This window comes from Rhincodon typus, chromosome 8, assembly GCF_021869965.1.
Source record: "Rhincodon typus isolate 14 chromosome 8, sRhiTyp1.1, whole genome shotgun sequence".
Taxonomy (NCBI): Eukaryota; Metazoa; Chordata; class Chondrichthyes; order Orectolobiformes; family Rhincodontidae; genus Rhincodon; species Rhincodon typus.
The window spans coordinates 7,445,955-7,467,305 of record NC_063339.1 but is presented as its reverse complement, the minus strand read 5'-3'; the positions used below and the strand labels follow the sequence as shown (position 1 = coordinate 7,467,305).

The 21,351-nt window shown below is 43.8% G+C and overlaps 1 protein-coding gene across 1 annotated transcript in view; it reads left to right on the top strand.

Moving 5' to 3' along the window:
- Window positions 1-12,000, top strand: part of efcab11 (EF-hand calcium binding domain 11) — an 88,550-nt gene extending 76,550 nt beyond the window's left edge. The window contains exon 6 of the mRNA XM_048600023.1: window positions 11,674-12,000. Within this exon, the coding sequence (XP_048455980.1) occupies window positions 11,674-11,743 (70 nt within the window). The 3' untranslated portion in view covers window positions 11,744-12,000. The remainder of the gene's footprint in view (window positions 1-11,673) is intronic.
- Window positions 12,001-21,351: the final 9,351 nt, after the last annotated feature.

Sequence of the window (21,351 nt, the reverse complement as noted above, 5' to 3'; positions counted from 1 at the left end):
GTCAGGCAAACCACAGGGACGCAGGCGGTGATGCAAAGGAGCTGATGTGAAGGGCACTTTGGGTCATTTACTTAACAGAATCCGCACTTCCTTGTTCCCCAATGCAACGAAGCTTTGGAGGTGAGGGTGATATTTAAGGAAAGAATATCAAACAAGTACAGAAACACAGCAATATCTCAGCAATGACATTATACAGCATTTGTGTAGCACGTTTTATTTTGGTGAATGTCACAAGGCTCTTCGCAGGAGCTTTATCAAATCAATTCACTCCCATCTTCAGGGCAGTAAGGGACAGGTAATAAATAATGTCTACTGAGCAACATCCACATCTTATGAACGAATAATAATAAAGCAGATTATATTAGGAAGGTGACTAAAATTTCAGTCAAAGGAGTAGCTTTTAAAAGGATTCTTAAAGAGAGATAGTGAGGCATTTTACAACTGAAGTTGTTGTTCCAGAACTGTTCCAAGAAACGGTAGGAAGATACAAGGTGTTTTTGAGCTAAATTAGTCTGCGAGCAGATGGACACATTGCTTTACACTGTTAAACATGGCAACTTTCTATCAGGTGGTATGTGAGTTGCCAAACTCAACATACAAGCTTCCCATGAACATTTAAAGTCTAACCTACCTCAAGATGCTGGCTTCTCACAGAATTTACTTACTTAACAGCATAGCCTCATGTGTGTTAAAGGGACTCAGGAATTATCCTCAGAGCATGCCTGAAGAGATTAAACGATCCCCCAGTCATTCATGGCAGTCCCTGGCTTGTGACTGACCAAAGGGGAAAAGGCTGATTTGGGAAGGCACTAGGAATCTGCAGAGACTAAGTTGAGCTGTTGGAGAGATTGTGCAAATGCATCTGCCCAAGCCTTCCAACTAACACTGCCTGCCTCGCATATGCCAGAGTCGGCAGATCACTCATCAGAGTTGTCAGTCATCTCTACACCCATAAAACTTGACTTTAAACAAGTCATCCTCAGTCCTGAGGGACTGGTAAAGACGAAGAAGGGGAATCATTGTAAAATGAAGGAATAGCAAGCTTCACAACATCAGGACAACCTGATGCATTTTGCAGCCAATTAGCCACTATGATAATGCACAATGTGGAGCAATCAAATTCCATGCAACAAGGTTTGACAAACAGCAGTATGATAATAAAAGCAAAATATTGCAGATGCTTGACATTTGAAATAAAAATACAAGGTATTGTCACCTGATCTCCTGCCTCTAACTATCCCATCTGACATCGCTGCCAAAGATGCCCATAGAGGTGGTGAATCATCTTCCTAAGCTTAATTGGAAAAGGAACAGCCTCGTCCCATATAATTTCTGAATGGTTGCAGCAATAAAGGAGGCCATTTACAAAGAACATAGAACAGTACAGCACAGTACAGGCCTTTCGGCCCACGATGTTGTGCCGACCTATTATCCTACTACGATCAATCTACCCTGCATACCCTACATTATACTATGCTCTATGTGCCTATCCAAGAGTCGTTTAAAAGTCCCTAAAGTATCTGACTCCACTACCACTGTTGGCAGCGCATTCCACACGCCCACCGCTCTCTGTGTGAAGACCTACCACTACCATCTCCCCTGTACCCTCCTCCAATCACCTTAAAATTATGCCCCCTTGTAATAGTCATTTCCGCCCTGGAAAGTTCTGGAAAGTTACGGTTCTGTGTAAGAGTTACTCAACCAGTCCCATTCTTCTGCCTTTCCCCCTTGGCCCTGAAGTTCTTTCCTCATAAATAGATAAGTTCATGAATGTTAGTCCAACATCCTCCCCATGTTAAAAAATTATAGAATCCCTACAGTGTGGAAGCAGGCCATTTGGCCCATTGAGTCCACAGTGGTATCATAGTTTTATAACTAATGAACAAAATGTTTAAACAATTTTATTAACAATGGTGAATCTTCCATTGAATCCTGCCCTGGAGTTTTGTCCTTAATTTGTAAGGACTCCAATAAACACGAACGTGATCGAAAGATCACATTTGGAGGGGTGCTGACTTCCTGGAGGAATTAGAGGACTTTACAAGGTCAAGGCCATGGAGGGATTTGAACACCAGTATGACAATTTTAACTTCAGGCTTTTGTTGACTTATTGGTCATCTTCATCTGTGGCATGAACTGCGACCTGTTTCTGCTGCTCCCCAGCTGCACAGCACTGATCCGAAGTAATCATTGGTAAACAGAACAGGCAGGCAACAAGAGTCTGATACAGCTCCCAAGCCTGCCCCTCCCCCCTCTCCTGAGCCCTTCCTGGTGTTACTTTAGACGAATCCAGATGGTCCCCCAATTTAATGGGTTCCATATTCTCAAGGCGATCAGGGAACAGCAAGGCTGTGATTAAAAACTGAGCGGAGCTATCTCAAATCCCCACATGGATGCCTTCTGCCATAGTAACGGCCTGTTACATAGACATTGTATCGTATTTCTGTGGTTCTGTCATTCTCCTGCCTTGGGTAGCAAAGAGATTAAACAGGCAGCCCTCTGTATGTGTCTGTATGAAACAACATTACAGTCTGTGAGGTGGGTATTAATTGAGTGGGGTAGAGGTATAAAACGCTCACTTGTCACAGAGGTTAAGCTCTGCACAGTGCTCTCTGCTACGTTGGAGTCAGACCCTTCCGTGCTCCTTTTTGGGATAGGAGACCATCAGGCAGGCTAGTCATCACACCGAACATCTTGGGTTTCTTGTCCACCAGCACTGCTTAAGTTACTCAGTCAGGATCCTCATCTGATTGCCGACAAAACCCTTCAGCAACCTTAAGGGAGCTATCAAACTAACAATGCTCTCCCACCTGTCCTGTCTGCAGTCTTTGGTGGAATAATGCCCTCCGTCCTGTCAACCAAGACCATTAAGGTCTCAGTCCCACACCAGTTTCGGACTGTTTTGTTGGGATTCTGGCGCGAACTAAGGAGTGGAGAAGGGAATGGTCCTTGCGGAAGACAGAGAGGGGCGGGAAGTGGAAGATGTTCCAGTTGGTGGGGTCTAATTGGAGTAGCGGAAGTATTTGAGGATGCGGAGGCTGGTAGGGTGCAAAGCGAAGGACAAGGGGAACCCTATCTTTATGTTTGGAGGTGTTGGGGGCTTTAGAGCTGAGGGAGCGGGGAATGGAGGAGGCATGGTGAAAGACTGGATGACAGAGGGGTGAAAAGAATGTTGTTTGAAATAGGAGGACATCTGGGATGCTTGGGAGTGGAAAGTCAGGAGACCATTCCCTTCGCTATTCCTTGAAATTCGAGAACTCAATGTTAAGTCCTCCAGGCTGTAGGGTGCCACTCCCAAGCATCGCAGATGTCCTCCTATTTCAAACAACGTTCTTTCCCCCCACTGTCATCCAGACAGCCCTCCACTGTGCCTCCTCCATTCCCTGCTCCTCAGCTCTAAACCACCCCCAACTCCAAACATAAAGATTGGGTGCCCCTTGTCCTCACTTTCCACCCCATCAGCCTCTGCATTCAATGTATTATCCTCAAACACTTCCGCCAACTCCAATTAGACTTGACCACCTAGAATATGTTCCACTTCTTACCCGTCTGCCTTCCGCCAGGACCATTTCCTTCGCCACTCCTTAGTTTGTGCAAACTCCCCATCAACCACTCCAACACCACCCCACCCCCCTGCCCCTCCCACCCCTCCCCAATACCTTCCCCTGCAAGTGTAAAAGATGCAACACCTGCCCACACACCACCTCCCTCACCTCCATCCAGGGCCCTAAACAGTCCTTTCAGGTGAGACAGTTTCAACTACATCTCCTCCAACCTAGTCTACTGCATTTGGTGCTCCCAATGTGGTCTTCCCTACATTGGAGAGACCAAACGTAGACTAGGTGACCTCCTAGTCACTGCCCATTTCAACTCCCCCTCTGATATGTCCATCCTCAGTCTCCTCCAGTGTCAAAGTGACTCGGAACACAAGATTGAGGAACAATACCTTATCTTCCACCTGAGCACCCTATAGTCCAGAGGACTTAACATTGAGTTCTCTAATTTCAAATAACCTTCCCACCCATCCCCTGGCTCCCCTTCCAGTCTCGCTTCCTGCCTTCCATTCCACCTACTGATCCTCCCTTCCATTCCAGCTACCAACTCTATTCATCCCTTCCATTGACCAACCAGGTCGTACCTACTACTGATATCCACCTGTCACCACCTTTCCACTACCCTTCTCCCCCTCCACACCCCGCTCTTTATCTGCAGCACCCCCTACCCCCCCACATCCAGTCCTCAAGAAGGATAATCCCCGAAACGTTGACTTCTCCTCCTCCAAATGTTGCCTGGCTTGCTGTGTTTTTCCAGCCTCCTGTTTGTCTACCAATTTCCTTTGAACTGAGTGACTACCTCACTTCAGAGGGCAGCCATGTGTCAACCACGTTGCTGTGGGTCTGGAATCACAGTCGGCCAAAGCAGATAGAGTTTGGCGGATTTCCTTCCCTAAAGGGCATTAGTGAACCCGATGGGCTTTTACAATAATTAATTATAGCTTCAAGACACCATTCCTGAGGCTGGCTTTATTTTCCAGATTTCTTTATCCTCTGAATCTAAATTCCACCAGCTGCTGTGGTGGGATTCCCATGTTCCCAAACCAATAGTTTGGATCTCTGGATTACTTGTCCAGTAACATGACCATTGCCACCATCTCTGCCACAATAGACATTCCACTCTCCCAGGTTAGAGGTGCCGCCTGTTCACCTGGCAGAGGTGCAGGGGGTATGCAGTTGTGATGGGAGATGCTAACATGCACAGCTAGAAGACTGGATATAGCTGTTTGCTTGCCCTGAGACGTCATGTGTCTTGGGGCTCTTGTAGTGAAATGTTGTGTCCTTATCTCTTGTCTAGAAGGCCCAGGTTCAAGTCCCAACTGCTCCAGAGATGTGAACAAGATAGTTAAAAATATCTAAACCGTCCCTCTTACCATGATCATGGGCAGGAGATCAGTTACTGACAGTTATTTAACCATCCCAAAACTCCTCCTGCCCCCAACTGTAGTTGAAAATTAAAGCCCTGTCAACTTTCATCACAAATTTGGACTAAGAAATTCATAATAGCAGCAAGGTTGTTAGGAGCAGCATGCAGATACGTAAATTATAAAGGAATGTCAAATCCCTGCTATCAACATTCTGGGGTTACCACTGACCAGAAAATCAACTGGACTTGCCATATAAGTACTATTGTTACAAGAGCAAGTCAGAGGCTAGGAATCTTGGAGCAAGTAACTCAACTCCTGACTCCCGAAAGCCTGGCCACCATCTACAAGATACAAGTCAGGAGTGTGATGGAATACTGCCCATTTGCCTGGATGGGTGCAGATCCAACAACACTCAAAAAGCTTGAGACCTTCCAAGACAAGGCAGCCGGTTAATTGGCACCACATCCGCAAGCATCCACTCTCCACCACCAACACTCAATAGCGGCAGTGTATGCTATCTGCAAGATGCACTGCAAAAATTTGTCCAAGATCTTTAAATAGCACCTTCCAAACCCATGACCACTTCCATCTAGAAAGACAAGGACAACAGGTACATGGTAACTCCACCGCTTTCAAGATCCCCTCCTGGCCACTCACCATCCTGACTTGGAAATATATTGCCATTCATTCACGATCATTCGGTCAAAATCCTGGGACTTCCTTTCTAATGGCATTGTGGATCTACTTACAGCATTAGAACTGCATCAGTTCAAGGAGGCAACTCACCACCACCTTCTCAAAGCCAAACACGGATGGACAATAAATATTGGCCAGGTAGCAATGCCCACATCCCATAAGAGAGTGAAAAAAAAATGTCTATTTATATAGCGTCTACAACGTCCCAAGGTGTTTCACAGCAGTGACTTCCAAACAAAATTTGACAATGAGCCACGCAAGGATATATTTGGACTAGTGACCAAAGGCTTGGTCAAATAAGGTACAGGCATGTGTTACAGACTGAGAAGAGGGAGGGAGATAAGAACAAAGATTAAAGAAAATTACAGCACTGGAGCAGACCCTTTGGCCCTCCAAGCCTGCCCTGACATGCTGCCCATCACAACTAAAACCCCTACACTTCCGGAGACCATATCCCTTTACTCCCATCCTATTCACGCATTTGTCAAGACACCCTTTAAAAGTCAGTATCGTATCTGCTTCCACTACCTCCCCTGGCAGCGAGTTCCAGGCACCCACCACCCTCTGTGTAAAAACCCTGCCTCATACATGACCTTTAAACCTTGCCCCTCGCACCTTAAACCTATGCCCCCTGGTAAATGACTCTTTCACCCTGGGAAAAAGCTTCTGACTGTCCATTGTGTCCATGCCCTTCGTTATCTTGTAGACCTCAATCAGGTCCCCCCTCAACCTCCGTCGTTCCAGTGAGAACAATGCAAGTTTCTCCAACCTCTCCTCATAGCTAATGCCCTCCATACCAGGCAACATCGTGATAAATCTTTTCTGTACCCCCTCCAAAGCCACCACATCCTTCTGGTAGTGTGGCGACCAGAATTGAACACAATATTCCGAGTGCAGCCTAACTAAGGTTCTATAAAGCTGCAACATTACCTGCCAGTTTTTAAACTCAATGCCCCGGCTGATGAAGGCAAGCATGCCATATGCCTCGTTGACTACCTTTTCCACCTGGGTTGCCACTTTCAGTGACCTGTGTACCTGAACGCCCAGATTACTCTGCTTATCAGTACTCTTAAGTGTTCTGCCATTTACTGTATATTTTCCATCTGGATTAGACCTTCCAAAAAGCATTACCACACATTTTTCTAGATGAAACTCCATCTGCCATCTCTCTACCCAGGTCACCAACCGATCGATATCCAGCTGTATCCTTTGACGCTCCTCATCGCTATCCACAATTCCAACAACCTTTGTGTCATCGGCAAACTTACTAATCAGAGCAGTTACATTCTCCTCCAAATCATTTATATATATTACGAATAGCAAAGGTCCCAACACTGATCCCTGAGGAACGCCACTCGTCACAGCCCTCCATTCAGAAACACACTCTTCCACTGCTACCTTCTATGACCAAGCCAGTTTTTTTTATCCATCTTGCAAGCTCACCTCTGACCCCGTGCGACTTTACCTTCTGTATCAGCCTGCCATGAGGGACCGTGTCAGAGGCCTTACTGAAGTATCATATTACTTACTGAGATATCATATTACTTGCCTGTATTCCAGATTTGAGCTCTCTCTGCTCTGGCTGCTGCCAGGAAGGTAAACTTACCAGAAAGTTGCAAAGAACTCTAATGCTTCTATTAATGAAGTAATGGAGCAGTTTCATAGCAAGAGACACACTGCAAAATTATCCTGCAGATTTGCTTTGAAATCACCAGAATAGCAATCTTGCTGTCTGGGAGCCTGCTTGATGAGGGAAAGCTCCATTAAATACCAATCAGGATCGGATTGTTTTGGTTCATTGTACTGCCAGTCGGTCCCCAAGCACACTGAAAGACATTCAATGATATGGGAATTTAATAGGTGTGTGCCAGAAGAAAATTCTTTTATTAACTCCTAATTTATCCCTACATAATGGTATAATCAACCTTGTTGAATGTAAGCCTGTGTTGTCGGCATGTGTAGTTTCTACATGACAAGATCCTGCTGTGTAATGCCCAATTTGTATTTGCCTTAGATGATGAGTTGCCCATTTTCATTTTTCCTACCACACCCGCCCCTAACCTGCTCTCTGATTCATAAGAGTATTAAAAGAAACAGCTTCTATATCTGTAGTACCTTTCAGGAGCTCAGGATGTCTAAAAGCCTTTTGGCAATTCGTAAAGTGTCTTCCCTGTTGCAATGTGTGGAAAAACAGCAACCAATCAGTGTGCAGCAAGCTCTCACAAACGGCCATAAGACAATGACCACTTTGCCTCTTATTTTTAGTGATACTGGTTGAGAAATAAATATTGACTCCAGTGCTAAGAAGAACTCTTCAAAATGGTGCCATGGGCTCTGTTAGATCTACCTGGGAAGGTGGATCAGCTTAACATTTCAGCTGAAAGATGGTACCCCCGCCAGTGTGGTGACACTGTCAGTACCGCACTCAGTATGTGAGGCCACATGTCATGCTAGTCTCTGGAACCATGCAATAGAATGTACTTCACTGGCTACTGAAAGACGCTCCTTGATTTTCTGCTCGGATCCGCAGTTAGTGCGCAGACTCATGAGTATCTGCGACCATTTCGGGAGCCAAGGTAAACCAAGGCAAGAGCGAGGCCATGTTCTTTGGGAATTGGACTGACCATTCCTTCATTCCCTTCACCGTCAGGACAGATTACCTGAAGGTGCTGGGAATATGGTTCGGCGGGGTCAGGGTGTGCACAAAATCTTGGGAGGAGCGCATCGCCAAAGTGAAGCAGAAGCTGGTCCATTGGGAGCACTGCTCCCTCTCCATTGTGGGTAAAAACCTGGTCATCAGGTGTGATGCACTCTCTCTGTTGTTGTACATGGCACAGGTCTGGCCCATTCCCTAAAACTGTGCTGTTTCAGTCACCCGAGCCATCTGGTGTTTCATCCGGAAGCCTAAGATAGACCAGGTCTGCAGGGACTCCATGTACAAAACTCTAGCTAAGGGAAGAAGGAACATACCCAATGTTGCCCTCATCCTGATGGCCACCTTTGTGTGTGGCTGCATCAGGCTGTGCGTAGACCTTCAGTACACAAACACCAAGTGTTACGACAGACTGAAGTTCTACCTGTCCCCAGTGTTGCAGAGGATGGGAGTGGCCTCGTTGCTACAGAACATTCCAAGTAGTTGGACTGTTCCATATCACCTGTCCTTCGTCAAGAAATTTGCAAAGAAAAACACCGTTGACCACAAGTCCATTAGGAAGTGGTCAGCACATAGCGTCCTCAAGACCCTATGGGAAAAGGAGAGGGTGGATCCCGTCACATGGTTTCCTGAACAGACTGTCAAAGTCATTTGGCAGAAAGTCTTATCACCAGAACTTTCCAACAAGCACCAAGACATTGCTTTGCTGGTGGTGAGAAGGGCACTACCTGTGAGATCCTTTATGTATACCAGGTCAGCCTGCACCACCCCATGCTGTCCTGGAAGTGATTGTGGGGGGTGATTGAGACTGTCACACATCTCCTTCTGGATTGTGCCTTTGCAAAGGAAGTCTGGAGGAACATGCAGTGGTTTTTGTCGAGGTTCGTCCCAAGCAGCTCTGTGACGCAGGACTCTGTGCTCTACAGTCTGTTCCCTGGGATGCACTCTGACACAAACATCGACTGCGCCTGGAGGATCATCAACTCAGTGAAAGATGCTCTTTGGTCTACCCGTAACTTGTTGGTCTTCCAGAACAAGGAGTTGACCCTGACTGAGTGTTGCAACTAGCACGTTCCAAGGTCCAGGAAGCCCATTGTCTGAGGTCTTGCTGCTGATGGTAAATGAGGCTCTGTTTTAGTTATCGGATCCTCCTAGCGCCTCTAATGTATGTAAATATTAGTTTTGTGTAAGAGAGGTTTTTGACTTTTTTAGGATAGAGTCAAAGTTTAATGTTTTGTTTGCTTGATATGCAACTGTGCAGAACCAAACTTCTTTTGTGTCAATATATACATATAAAGATTTTTATGAATAAAGTATTTTTTGAAATTAAAAACAAAGCTGGTGAAAGACGTTCTATTGTCTGCCCGAAACTTGTTGGTCTTCCAGAACAAGGAGTTGTCCTGGACTGAGTGTTGCAGACTGGCACATTCCAAGGTCCAGGATTATGTGCTGAGGGACGCACAGAAGCTTGGAGCAGCTGCCGCCAAGGTGCAGTCGGGAAAGACCAGATCCGAGGTTCTTCTGCAGAAACTAAATTGGGGTCCAATCAGTTTTTGGAGCCAGCTGGTGCCTCAAATGCATATAAATATAGTCGTGTACAAGTAAGAGATGGCTTTGGTTTGTTTGGATAGAGTCAAACTCCAATGTTTGTTTGTTTCCTTGACATGCTACTTTACAGAACCGAACTGCATTTGTGACTGTACACATAAAGATATTTTTATGAATAAGGTATATTTTTGAAATTAAAAAAAGGCTGCCAAACAGCACTTCAGCATGTCCTGTGATTGTGATTGTGAAAGATCACATCAAGCAGTACTCTTAAAACAGGGCCAGGACAGTTTAGGCTTCCAGCTACTCCCGGGTGAGTTGAGTACAGGGTTCAGAAGGTTGAGAAAGTTAGCCTCCTGTCCTCAGACATAGATTGGTTCTGTGCTTGGAAAAAGCTGTAGGTCTTTGTGGGGGTCTGCTGTTTGCAGTATTTCAGAAAAATTGCCAGGTCTATAGTAATAAGTGGCAATGACTCAGATGAAACATGTCCAATACCTCGAGTATTAAATATAAGTTGAGCTTAATGAAAGAGTATGGTGTGTTGTCTTTCATGCTTCTTGCGTAGTCTTTTTGCACATATGAATGTGACTAAATCCAGGCTAGAAATCTACCCAAGTCATTGGTATAGAACAAGGAGAACAGATCCTCCACTCACTGCCTTCTGAACATTGTTTTCATTTTACCTCCTATTGGTCCCAAACATTATCCACATCTGTCAGTCCCGGGTTTGAAGAACCCAGGGCAACAGAGTGAAGAGCCACATCCTGCAGTGTGAAAATTGAATCGCAGGCTGATGAGTGGAGCAATTTGCATAGATCTGCAAAAAAGCACAGTGACTGAGTCACTTTAGATGCTGAGGCATTTTTTTAAAAAAAAAGCTTGTGGCTAGACATAATGAATGCCCCCTTTGATGTGGTCTGTTTGCAGCAGGAGGCATGGGTGGGAGTGATATATCATAGAGCTGGCCCATCTGCTTCCCTGAGCCCCATAATATGAGCGGTTGGTCAAGCTCCCTCTGGACACTTGACCCTGGGCTTATTGAGGCTTCTAAATGCCTAATTCAAGAGCAATTAAGGATCTTAATCCACTACCTGAAAATGCTAGGCAACGGGAGGTAGGCCTGAGTGCCAAGATTGTTTTGTAAATTACATTCTTGAGAAGATAAAAAGGCTGGTGAGGACGTCCTGTCCACTTGAGGGGCTGGAATATGACCCGATGTGTTCTTGCTATGGGGGCTGACTTTTTTTCTATACAAAGGTGGGAGTTAGGTGGTACACACGCCCTGTAAGATAAAGCCTTCTTGTTGAACTCAACAAAAATCTTATTGAAATCAACGAACAACAAAAAAATGACATTTGTATAGTGCCTGTTGTGTAGGGCAAGATCCCAAAGACGTTACATTTGCAAAATCAGAAAAGGCATGATGACACTGAGCCACATAAGGTGATAGCAGGATAAATGACCAAAGGCATGATCAAAGAGGAGCACCTGAAGAGAGAAGGAAGAGCCAGGGAGGTTTATGACAGGAAATTCTATGGCCTGCAATTTGAGCCCAAAACTATCTGACTAAGCAACTCTGGGAAAGCTCACTCTCTTAGGTGTGGGTGAGGGAATTGGTGTTGCTGCTGAGAGTGGGAGAGCTGTGTTCATCCAACGCAGTTCTGGCAGCAAACAATCCAGGATGCGCGTGAATACCTCAGGCACAGGACAGTCCTGTAAACTCTGAGACCGTTCAGTCACCTCGATACATAGTGAGATGCAACTGGGACTCATAAAGGTTTGAAAGGCGCTGTATGAATGCACCTTCTTTCTTTCTAGTCACTGTTATTTTCAGACTGCTCCTGTCTCACTGCAGGGAAGTGGATCGAGATTTGGATGGCCACGTAAGCTTCAAGGACTTTGAGATTGTCATGCGCCATGAATGAAAATCGAATGAAACCTGGAATGAGGCAGGATATTGCAGCCCTACCAGCCCCAGGGGCCTCAACACTGCTCCCTAATGAATGGAGACTGATCTGGGAGATGAAACCATGGTCAATCAGAAGTGTCGCTCAAATGCAGTTTGTATATTTCATGTTCTACCTCCAACTGCAGCGATGATTCAATGTGCAATGTGGTATTTGTGTACTTCCAGAAACATGTAGCTTTGTTGCGTTGATTGCAATAAACTTGTTGTTGTGTATGTTCTGCATCATATCTCGCAGTTTTAGTGGCAGATTCAAAGTGAATGGCTTAGTTCTCACACCATCCTGAAAATATAGAAATGAGGAGTATTATCTGACCATTCAGCCCCTCGGGCCTGCTCCACCATTCAATATGATCATGAGTGATCCTTTATCTCAATGCCATATTCCCACTTTCTCCCCGTACCTCTTGATTCCTTTAATGTTTCTTTCCTGAATATATTCACTCAGTTGCCTCCACAGCCTTCTGTGGTAGTTGCTACACTCCAGTGAGCCTCAGTGACCCAACCCCAAACTCTGTGCTGCCTGATCTCCCTGATAACCTCTGTATCAGTCTGACCCAAGTCCCCACTGCACAAGTGACCCTCGTCTTCTTTTTTAAATGCTATCATGGGATGTAGGCATTGTTGGCAAGACCAGCATTTTGTTGCCCATCCCCCATTAGAGTCAGCACAGAAACAGACACTTTGGTCCAACTCGTCCACGCTAACTGGATATCCCAATCTCAGCTAGTCCCATTTGCCATAATTTGGCCCATATCCCTCTAAATCCTTCCTATTCATTACTCATCCAGATGCCTTTTAAATGTTGTAATTGTACCCATCTCCACTACTTCCTTTGGCACCTCATTCTATACATGCATCACTGTCTGTTTGAAAAGTTTATCCCTCAAGTCCTTTTTAAATCTTTCCCCTCTCACCTTAAACCTATGCCCTCTAGTTTTGTACTCGCCACTCTCAGAAAAAGACCTTGGTTATTCATCCTTTCCATGTTCCTCATGATTTTATAAACCTCTATAAGGTCACCATCTCAGCCTCTGATGGTCCAGGGAAAAAAACCCCAGCCTGTTCAGCCTTTCCCTATAGCTCAAACCCTCCAACCCCAGTCCTTGTAAATCTCTTCTGAATCCTTTCACAACATCTTTCCTATAGCATGGAGACCAGAACTAAACACAGTATTCCAGAAGTGGCCTAACCAATGTCCTGTACAGCTGCAATTTGACCTCCCAACTCCTATACTCAATGCATTGACCAATAAAGGCAAGGACACTAAATACCTTCTTCACTACCCTGTCTACTTGCGACTCCACTTTCAAGGAACTATGAACCTGCACTTCAAGGTCTCTTTGTTCAGCAATACTGCCCAAGACCTTACCATTAAGTGTAGCCTGTCTGACAGGGACTGAAAGTGTGAAAATAATTTACAATAATGTTATTTGTGCTGAGAGATAGGAAAAGCAGAATGTGCTAGGGTCCTTTTCTCCCATATAAAACAGGAACCTGAGGAATGACCAGCAAAGCTCTTCAAAATTATGAAAGGTTTGATCCAATAGAGGTAAAGGAATGTTTCATCTTGTGGGGGAGCCAGAGCTAGAGATAAACTGAAAGAACTGTGGATGCTTTTTTCTTCCTTTATTCATTGACATGATGTGGGTATCGCTGGTTCGGCAGCATTTATCGCCCATCCCTAATTGCCCAGAGGACAGTTAAGAGTCAACCACACTGCTGTGGGTCTGGAGTCACATGTAGGCCAGACCAGGTAAGGATAGCAGTTTTCTTCCCTAAAGGACATTAGTGAACCAGATGGGTTTTTCCTGACAATCGACAGTTCACGATCATCATTAGATTCTTAATTCCAGATATTAATTAAATTTAAATTCCACCATCTGCCATGGCAGGATTCAAACCCAGGTCTCCAGAACATTATCTGGGTCTCTGGATTAACAGTCCAGTGATAATACCACTAGGCCATCGCCTCCCCATGCTGTAAATCCGGAACAAAAATGGAAGTTGCTGGAAAAGCTCAGCAGGCCTGGCGGCATCTGTGAAGAAAAAATCAAAGTTACTATTTCGAGTCCGGTGACCCTTCCTCAGAACTGATGGTAACTTGGAAAACGTTGGTTTATATGCAGAAGATAGGGAGGGGGAGGGGTAGGGAGTAAATGATAGGTGGGGAACCCAAAGAGAAAGAAGAGCAAGTGGATAGAGAAAGGAGATGATAACGGTCTGGCTAGGAGGTTGAATAGCTGTTAATGGAGACTGTTAGTGACTAACAACAGGTAGTGTGTAATGGCAGACTATGTGATAACAAGGCCTGGTGTGTCGGGTAGGAGACTAGGACATGGGAGAGTTTAGACCCTAAAATTATTGAACTCGATATTGAGTCCAGAGGGCTGCAGGGTCCCCAAGTGGGAAATGAGGTGTTGTTCTTCCAGCTTGTGCTGAACTTTGCTGGAACACTGCAGCTCGCCAGAGACAGAGATGTTGGCCAGGGAACAGGTGCTGTGTTAAAGTGGCAGGCAGCTGCAAGCTCAGGGTCTCTTTTGCAAGCAGAACGTAGATGTTCTGCGAAGCAGTCACCCAGTCTACACTTCATTTCCCCAATGTAGAGGTGATCACATTGTGAGCAGCGAATGCAGTAGACTAGGTTATGGGAAGTGCAAGTGAAGTGTTGCTTCACCTGGAAGGTATGTTTGGGTCCTTGGATACTGGGGAGGGCAGAAGTAAATGGGCAGGTGTTACACCTTTGCCAGTTGCAGGGAAAAGTGCCGTGGGGCTGTGGGGTGCAGTTAGGGGTGAAGGAAGAGTGGACCAGGGTGTCCCGGAGGAAATGGTCACTGTGGAACGCGGATAAGGGAGGGGAGAGGAATATGTGTCTGGTGTTGGCATCTTGCTGGAGGTGGCAGAAATGGCGTCTGATGACCTTCTGGATGTGGATGCTGGGAGTTGGGAGAAACTGCTTTATCCAGAGAATACAAGGAATATTGTTGAGGTGAGCATTATAGATACATTTAACAGGAATCTAAATTAACCCAAGGAAGAATAAAATAGAAGACCAAGGTGAATGGGATAGTTGGAGAGGGGAGTGAGATGACTCGTTTTCAGAGACTGGTTGAGCTGAGCAGCCTGTTACTGAGCTGTAAATTCAATTAAAGCCTCCAGTGGAATGCTGTTTATATTTTGCGAGTGGTAGTATTTGGTCCATAGTGAATGAAATCAGCTTCAAAGGACAGAGAATTGGCAGGCATGTCAAGTTGAGTGTTTATAATAGAGTCTGAATATTGCACCGTGCTCTGAGACTGAGAGACAGCAATGCCTTATTATTAATTCGACTCTCTGCACTCTTCCAGTTCTGGCCACTTGTTCATCCCTGATTTCGGTTGCTCCACCATTTGTGACTGTGCCTTCAGCTACCCAGGCCCTAAGGTCTGTCATTCCCTCCCTAAACCTTTCCCTAAGCCTCCACATTCATTTAACATACTCATTAAAATATATCTTTTTGACCAGCTTTTGGCTACGTGTCCCAGGATTTGATTCTGTGGCTTGGAATCACGTTTTCTCTGATGAAGTTCCTGTAAAGAACCTTTGAACAGCATACTGGCTGAAGGCACCATGTAAATGCAAGTTGATGCTTTTCAGATAAATTTTCAAAGTGAAACTCATTGAGAACAATCTATTCATTTTGTGAATGACAGTTCATTCAAGTTAAACACAGAACTACATTAAGGAGGTTCAACTGCATGTTAAAACTAATCTGCTTTGCATGGTGATGTTAGTATTACACATTCTAGACTTAGAAGTATATAAATCCAGGTATTAATTATCATATTATTGTAACAGTACTCTGGAGAGATGGTGATTTGTACTGGGAGAGTTGCTTGAAATTGTACCTGCAGTTTACTTACAATAAGTAATATTCAATTGGCTTTCACATTTGCTGGTGCAAATTTCAGATTTGTTTAATCGGTAATTGAATGAAATTTTAACATCCGCAGTGGTACTGTCATAGACAGGACTCCACAGAAAACCCCGGACCATGAGCAAGCTGAGAAATCTGAGTGTGTTAAATGAATCAATGTAAATTACTTTGACTTCATTATTTCTGAAATTCAGTGTGACAGCTGTCGTCTAATCTAAGTACATGTGTTGCATTTCATTACAGTCTCAGATGCTTAATAAAATAATCAATGCAATTGCTGTATTAAAATCTGCCCAGATCTGCAGACAATGTAATTAAAATAATTTCCATCAATGACCCCGTGCAGCTGGAATGGGTCTGAAATATTCTTGTGCATGCAGGAAACAGTTCCAGGACTGGGGCAATCATTCCTTAACCTTGGCACTAGCAGCACACAGTAATGTTATATAGATTCAGATCATCTCTTAGAGGTTAATAAGCTTGTACAACTTTAATTGGACCATGCTAAATTCCACCCAACCCTCCTTTCATTGTTGCCTGGGTGCTGCCTATGGGGAGCTGAGGAGAGTCGACAGCTGTCACAAAGTAATGCCAGTGATTATGCTATATTTGTACTTATTAACTCCACTGTCAATAAATATGTTGCATTTACCATCAGCTGAATGATCAGAGGACAAGAGTCGACACACCTCCACTGTCACCTCACTTGGAAAACTGAGTGAAGAATCTCATTAACATGGGAAAGCATTAACCAAGAATAACAGCTACAACTAAGATCATAGTTCTGTCCTGAATGGAGGGCATGGGTAGGAGAGGCCTTCTTATTTTTGTTACTTTTATAATATTGCTAACCACCATTGATTACAGTTTGCAGGAGCCATGGGAATGTAAAGTTTGGAGGTGTCTAGTTTTCTTTTATTCCAACTGGGAATAAGCTTATTTGTGTGCATAGTTTTTAAATTCTATTATTTTTTGCTTTCTAACAAAAAGTAAGTCGCAACAGAAAAGATGGATCTTGCATTTATTTAGTGCCTTTTATAACCTCAGGTTGTTACAAGCCAACATGTAACGATTGAAGTAGATTAACTTTTGTGATTATAGGCACACTTCTTAAAAAATCCCTTCTGTGAGTACTAACCCACAGCAGTGTCTATATCTAAAGATACACTGCAGTAACTCATCAAGACTCCTTTGACAGCACCTTCCAAACCTATGACCTTTGTCACCTAGAAGGACAAGAACAAGGATGGGTATACCATCACCTGCAAGTCACAGAAGTGTTATAATGCAGAAGAGGGTCAATCAGCCCATTGTGTCTGCAACGAATCCCCAAATGAGCATTATGACCTTGTGCTTTCCACCTTTTCCCAATCCCCTTGCATGTTGTTTCTGTTCAAAAACCATCTAATGCCCTCTTGAATGCATCAATTGAACCTGCCTCCACCACATTTCCAGTCAGTGCATTCCAGACCCAACCACTTGTTACTTCCAAGTTTCCCACATTCTGATTTGACACAGTATCACTACCCCTTCACTGACACCAAGTCAAAATCCTGGAGCTCCCTCCCTAACAAGCACTGTTGAGTGCCTATATCACATGGACTGCACTGGTTTAACACCACATCAAGGGCAATCATGTTTGGCAATAAATAGTAGTCTTGCTAGCACCTCCTGCACACCATGAACAAATTTAAAATTACCAAAGTCCCATAAATAGCAATGAAATTGATCAAGATCAAAATGACAAGACACGCTTTAGCGATGTTACATGAGTGATAAATATTAGCCAAGTAACTTTGCCATTAACTTGTTAACTCTAATATTAGATCACTTCTTAATCTTCAGTACCAAAGGAATGTAGGGCGTGTGTATGCAAACATTCCTTATAATTTAATGCTCTTAGATTTGATTTAGCACTGCGTCCCCAGCAAGGTCAGTATATCCCTTCTGAAGAGATATTTTGTCTCTCTCGAAGGGTCATTTGACATCAGTGAATTAATTCTTTTTTCCAAAAAAGTGGTGGAGGATAGGACTTCAAATTTATTCAATACTGAGTTGGATAGATTTTTGATAGACAAGGGTTATGGGGTGCAGACAGGAAAGTGGAGTTGAAATTGCAACCAGATTAGTCGTGACCTTATTGAATGGTGGAATAGGTTCAAAGGGCTGAATGGCCTACTCCTGCTTCTAAGTCCTATGCTCCTATGAGATACAGTGTCTTGGACAGGAGGCAGTGTTCCAGGTGGAGTCCAACTCTATTTAAAGGAAGCATAATTTTCTCATTTTTGGCATTGAATTTTAAAAAGTAAATTTTAAGATCAACTAGGGATTAACTGAGAGTTTAATGATGAGACTTGTTGAAACAATGATTGTTAGCTTTTTTTTATTCATTCACAGGATGAATGTGTCCCTGGCTAGGCCAGCATTTATTGTCCATCCCCAATTGCCCAGAGGTCAGAAGAGTCAACCACATTGCAGTGGGTCTAGAATCACACGTAGGCCAGACCAGGTAAAGATGGCAGTTTCCTTCCTTAAAGGACATTAGTGAACATATGGGTTTTTCCAACAATCAGCAATGAATTCATAGCCATCATCAGACTCTTAATTCTCGATTTTTTTAAAATCTGAATTCAAATTCCACCTTCTGCTGTGGCAGTATTTGAACCCAGGTCCCAGAACATTACCTGGGGTCTCTTGATTAATAGTCCAATGATAATACCACCAGGCCATCGCCTCCCCTAATTTGCTCAAATTTTACCAGTGTTCACGTTAATAACTCATTGTTTGTGATTTTCTCCAAATTTACGAGGGTTTTTTTGAGGTACAATTTTCCCACTTGAAACAAAGTCAGGAGAAATTGTTGATTCCGGAGTTGAGGGGGTTGGCTTAGTTGATTCCGGAGTTGAGGGGGTTGGCTTATGAGGAGAGACTGAGTAGATTGGGATTATATTCATTGGAATTCAGAAGATTGAGGGGGGATCTTATAGAAACATATAAAATTATGAAGGGAATAGATAAGATAGAAGTAGAGAGGATGTTTCCACTGGCAGGTGAAGCTAGGACAAGAGAGCATAGCCTCAAGATTAGAGGGAGCAGATTTAGGACTGAACTGAAAAGGAATTTCTTCACCCAGAGGGTTGTTAATCTATGGAATTCCTTGCCCAGTGAAGTAGTTGACGCTACTTCAGTAAATGTTTTTTTAAAAAAGGTAGATTTTTTTTTAACAATAAAGGAATTAAGGGATACGGTGAGAACGCGGGTAAGTGGATCTGAGTCCACGAAAGGATCAGCCATGATCTTATTGAATGGCGGAGCAGGCTCGAAGGGCCAGATGGCCTACTCCTGCTCCTAGTTCTTATGTAAATAAACAGGGTTTTAAATTGGCAATAAAAACTGACTGCGATAGACAGATTTTTAATCTGTGAGGGTATTTTTCTATGGGGAAAGGCAGGAAATTGAAGTTGAGGATTCTCAGATCAGCCATGACCTCATTGAACTGTGGAGCAGACTTGATGGGCAAAAAGCTTATTTCTTCTTCTAAGTCTTACGGTCATATCACTGCTTGGCTTGATGATATCTCCCTTTCCCAATCCTGAATGTGCCTCTGTGGGGTTCATCCCTCTGAATTAATGGATATAACTGATGGATGCCCAGCTGCCTTGCTCCAAAGCTCTGGAATTCACTCCTTAATCCTTGCTGCCTTTTCAACAGGCTTTTCTTTAAGACACTCCTTCAAACTTCAGTGATCAAATGTTTGGACATGCTCATATTTCATAATGGGTCCAGGTGTCAGGTTTTGTTTGATAACATGCCTGTGGAATGCAGTGAGATATTTTACAGTGTTAAATACGCTCTATGTAACGCTAGTTATTGTTGTTGGAAGTTGGAAGGCAATTTATTGATCGATGCCTTAGGTTACCCAGGGATATTGGAGGGAGGAAAGACAGATAAAACAGGAAGGGTAACTAGAACAAAATTGACTTGAACATTGACTGGATATTTTGATGTATCTAAACATTAAGGTTTTATTGACCACTCTGTGACAGTAGTACATGGTTCAAGGCTTTAATTGCTATTATTTGGCTTTGGAATTGGGATAATGAGGAGCCTGCGGACACAAATGGCTGTGCTTCAGTCATTGCCAACAAACTACCTTACAGCAAGTTGGAACAGTTAGAGCGTGACATAAGAACAATGCTTTTTTTTGTCACTGGTCTGCAACTTGTAAAGAAACAGACCATTGTCATTTGAACCTATTGGAAGATTGGGAATCTGGAGGATTCAATGTCATAGTTTAAAAAAAAGCACTGAGTCATTTTGACACCCAGATCCTCTCCCAACAACATCAACTCCATTGAAATCTAGGCAAGCAGTGGGGAGAATCTGTGTGTGCAAAATTTCAGTTTGACTTGCATGTCCTAGTTGCAAAGCAAAATATGACTTGTTATACACTTTGCCGTAACCAGAACACTTTAAGGTTATTATTCGTTTTAGAGGGTAGAAAATTCTTTTTATGAATATTGGCCTTGACAGACAACCAGGAGGGTGATAGACAATCTCTAGTGGAATTCTTAAGCCTGCCATTGAGAGGCACACAACAACAGTGCAATGCTACCTCTCCCTCTAATTGTTCTTGTTGGGTGAACATTTAGGCATCAAAACTGAGGATCTGAGTGGGATGGGTGAGCTAATGCAGTTATAAACAGATGTTTTGGAAAAAAAGCATATTTGGGTGTTAGTCATAGCTCAGTTAGTATTAGCCCCATCTGTGTCAGATGGTTATGGGCTAAGGTCCACTTCAGACACTTGAGAGCACATAATCCAAACTGACCCTATCAGTACCAGAGCAGCTGTCTTACAGTTGTGGTGTTAAACTCTGTCTCTTCTGTCAGGTGAATGGAAAAATATCCTATTTAAAAGGAAAGCAGTGGAGTTACTTCCTAGTCCTGGTCTATATGTTTCTCTCAATTAAGGAACACTGGTTAAATGAAGGTGCTGACTTGCACTTTAAATTCACTTTCACTTTGAAACTTTAAATCCAGGACTTGCCTTCTCTCTCAGGAGAGTATGTAAAAGTTGCTGTATTACAATTTAAAGAGAAGCTACATTCTCTTCAATTGGATCATGCCACACAGAAAGCTGCCTTTCAGCCCATTGTGCTTGTAATAGCTCTGGGATAAACTTTGAAATAGGAACAGGAGTAGGCTGTTCAACCTCTCAGGTCTGTTCTGCCATTCAACAGGATCATATCTGATCCAATATTGCTTACATCCACTTTCCTGCCCTTTCCCTGTAATCCTTGATTCCCCAAATGATCAAGAATCTCTTTATCTCACCCTTAAGTATACACAAGAACTCTGCCCCATCAGCTCTCTGTAGCAAAGAGTTCCAAAGACTCACAACCCTCTGAGAGAAGAAATTCTTCATCATTGCCTCCCCTTTATTCTAAGACAATGCCCTCTGTCCTAGACTCCCCCATGAGGAAAAACATCCTCTCAGCATTCACCCTGTCAAGCCCCTTAAGAATCCAATGTGTTTCATGTGTTTCCACTTCAAGTGTTTATCCAACTCCCTGCTGAGTCTCCTGCAAGTCCTCCCTCCAAGCTACCCCTCCCTGTCTTAAAGAGATAACAAGGTGTAGAGCTGGATGA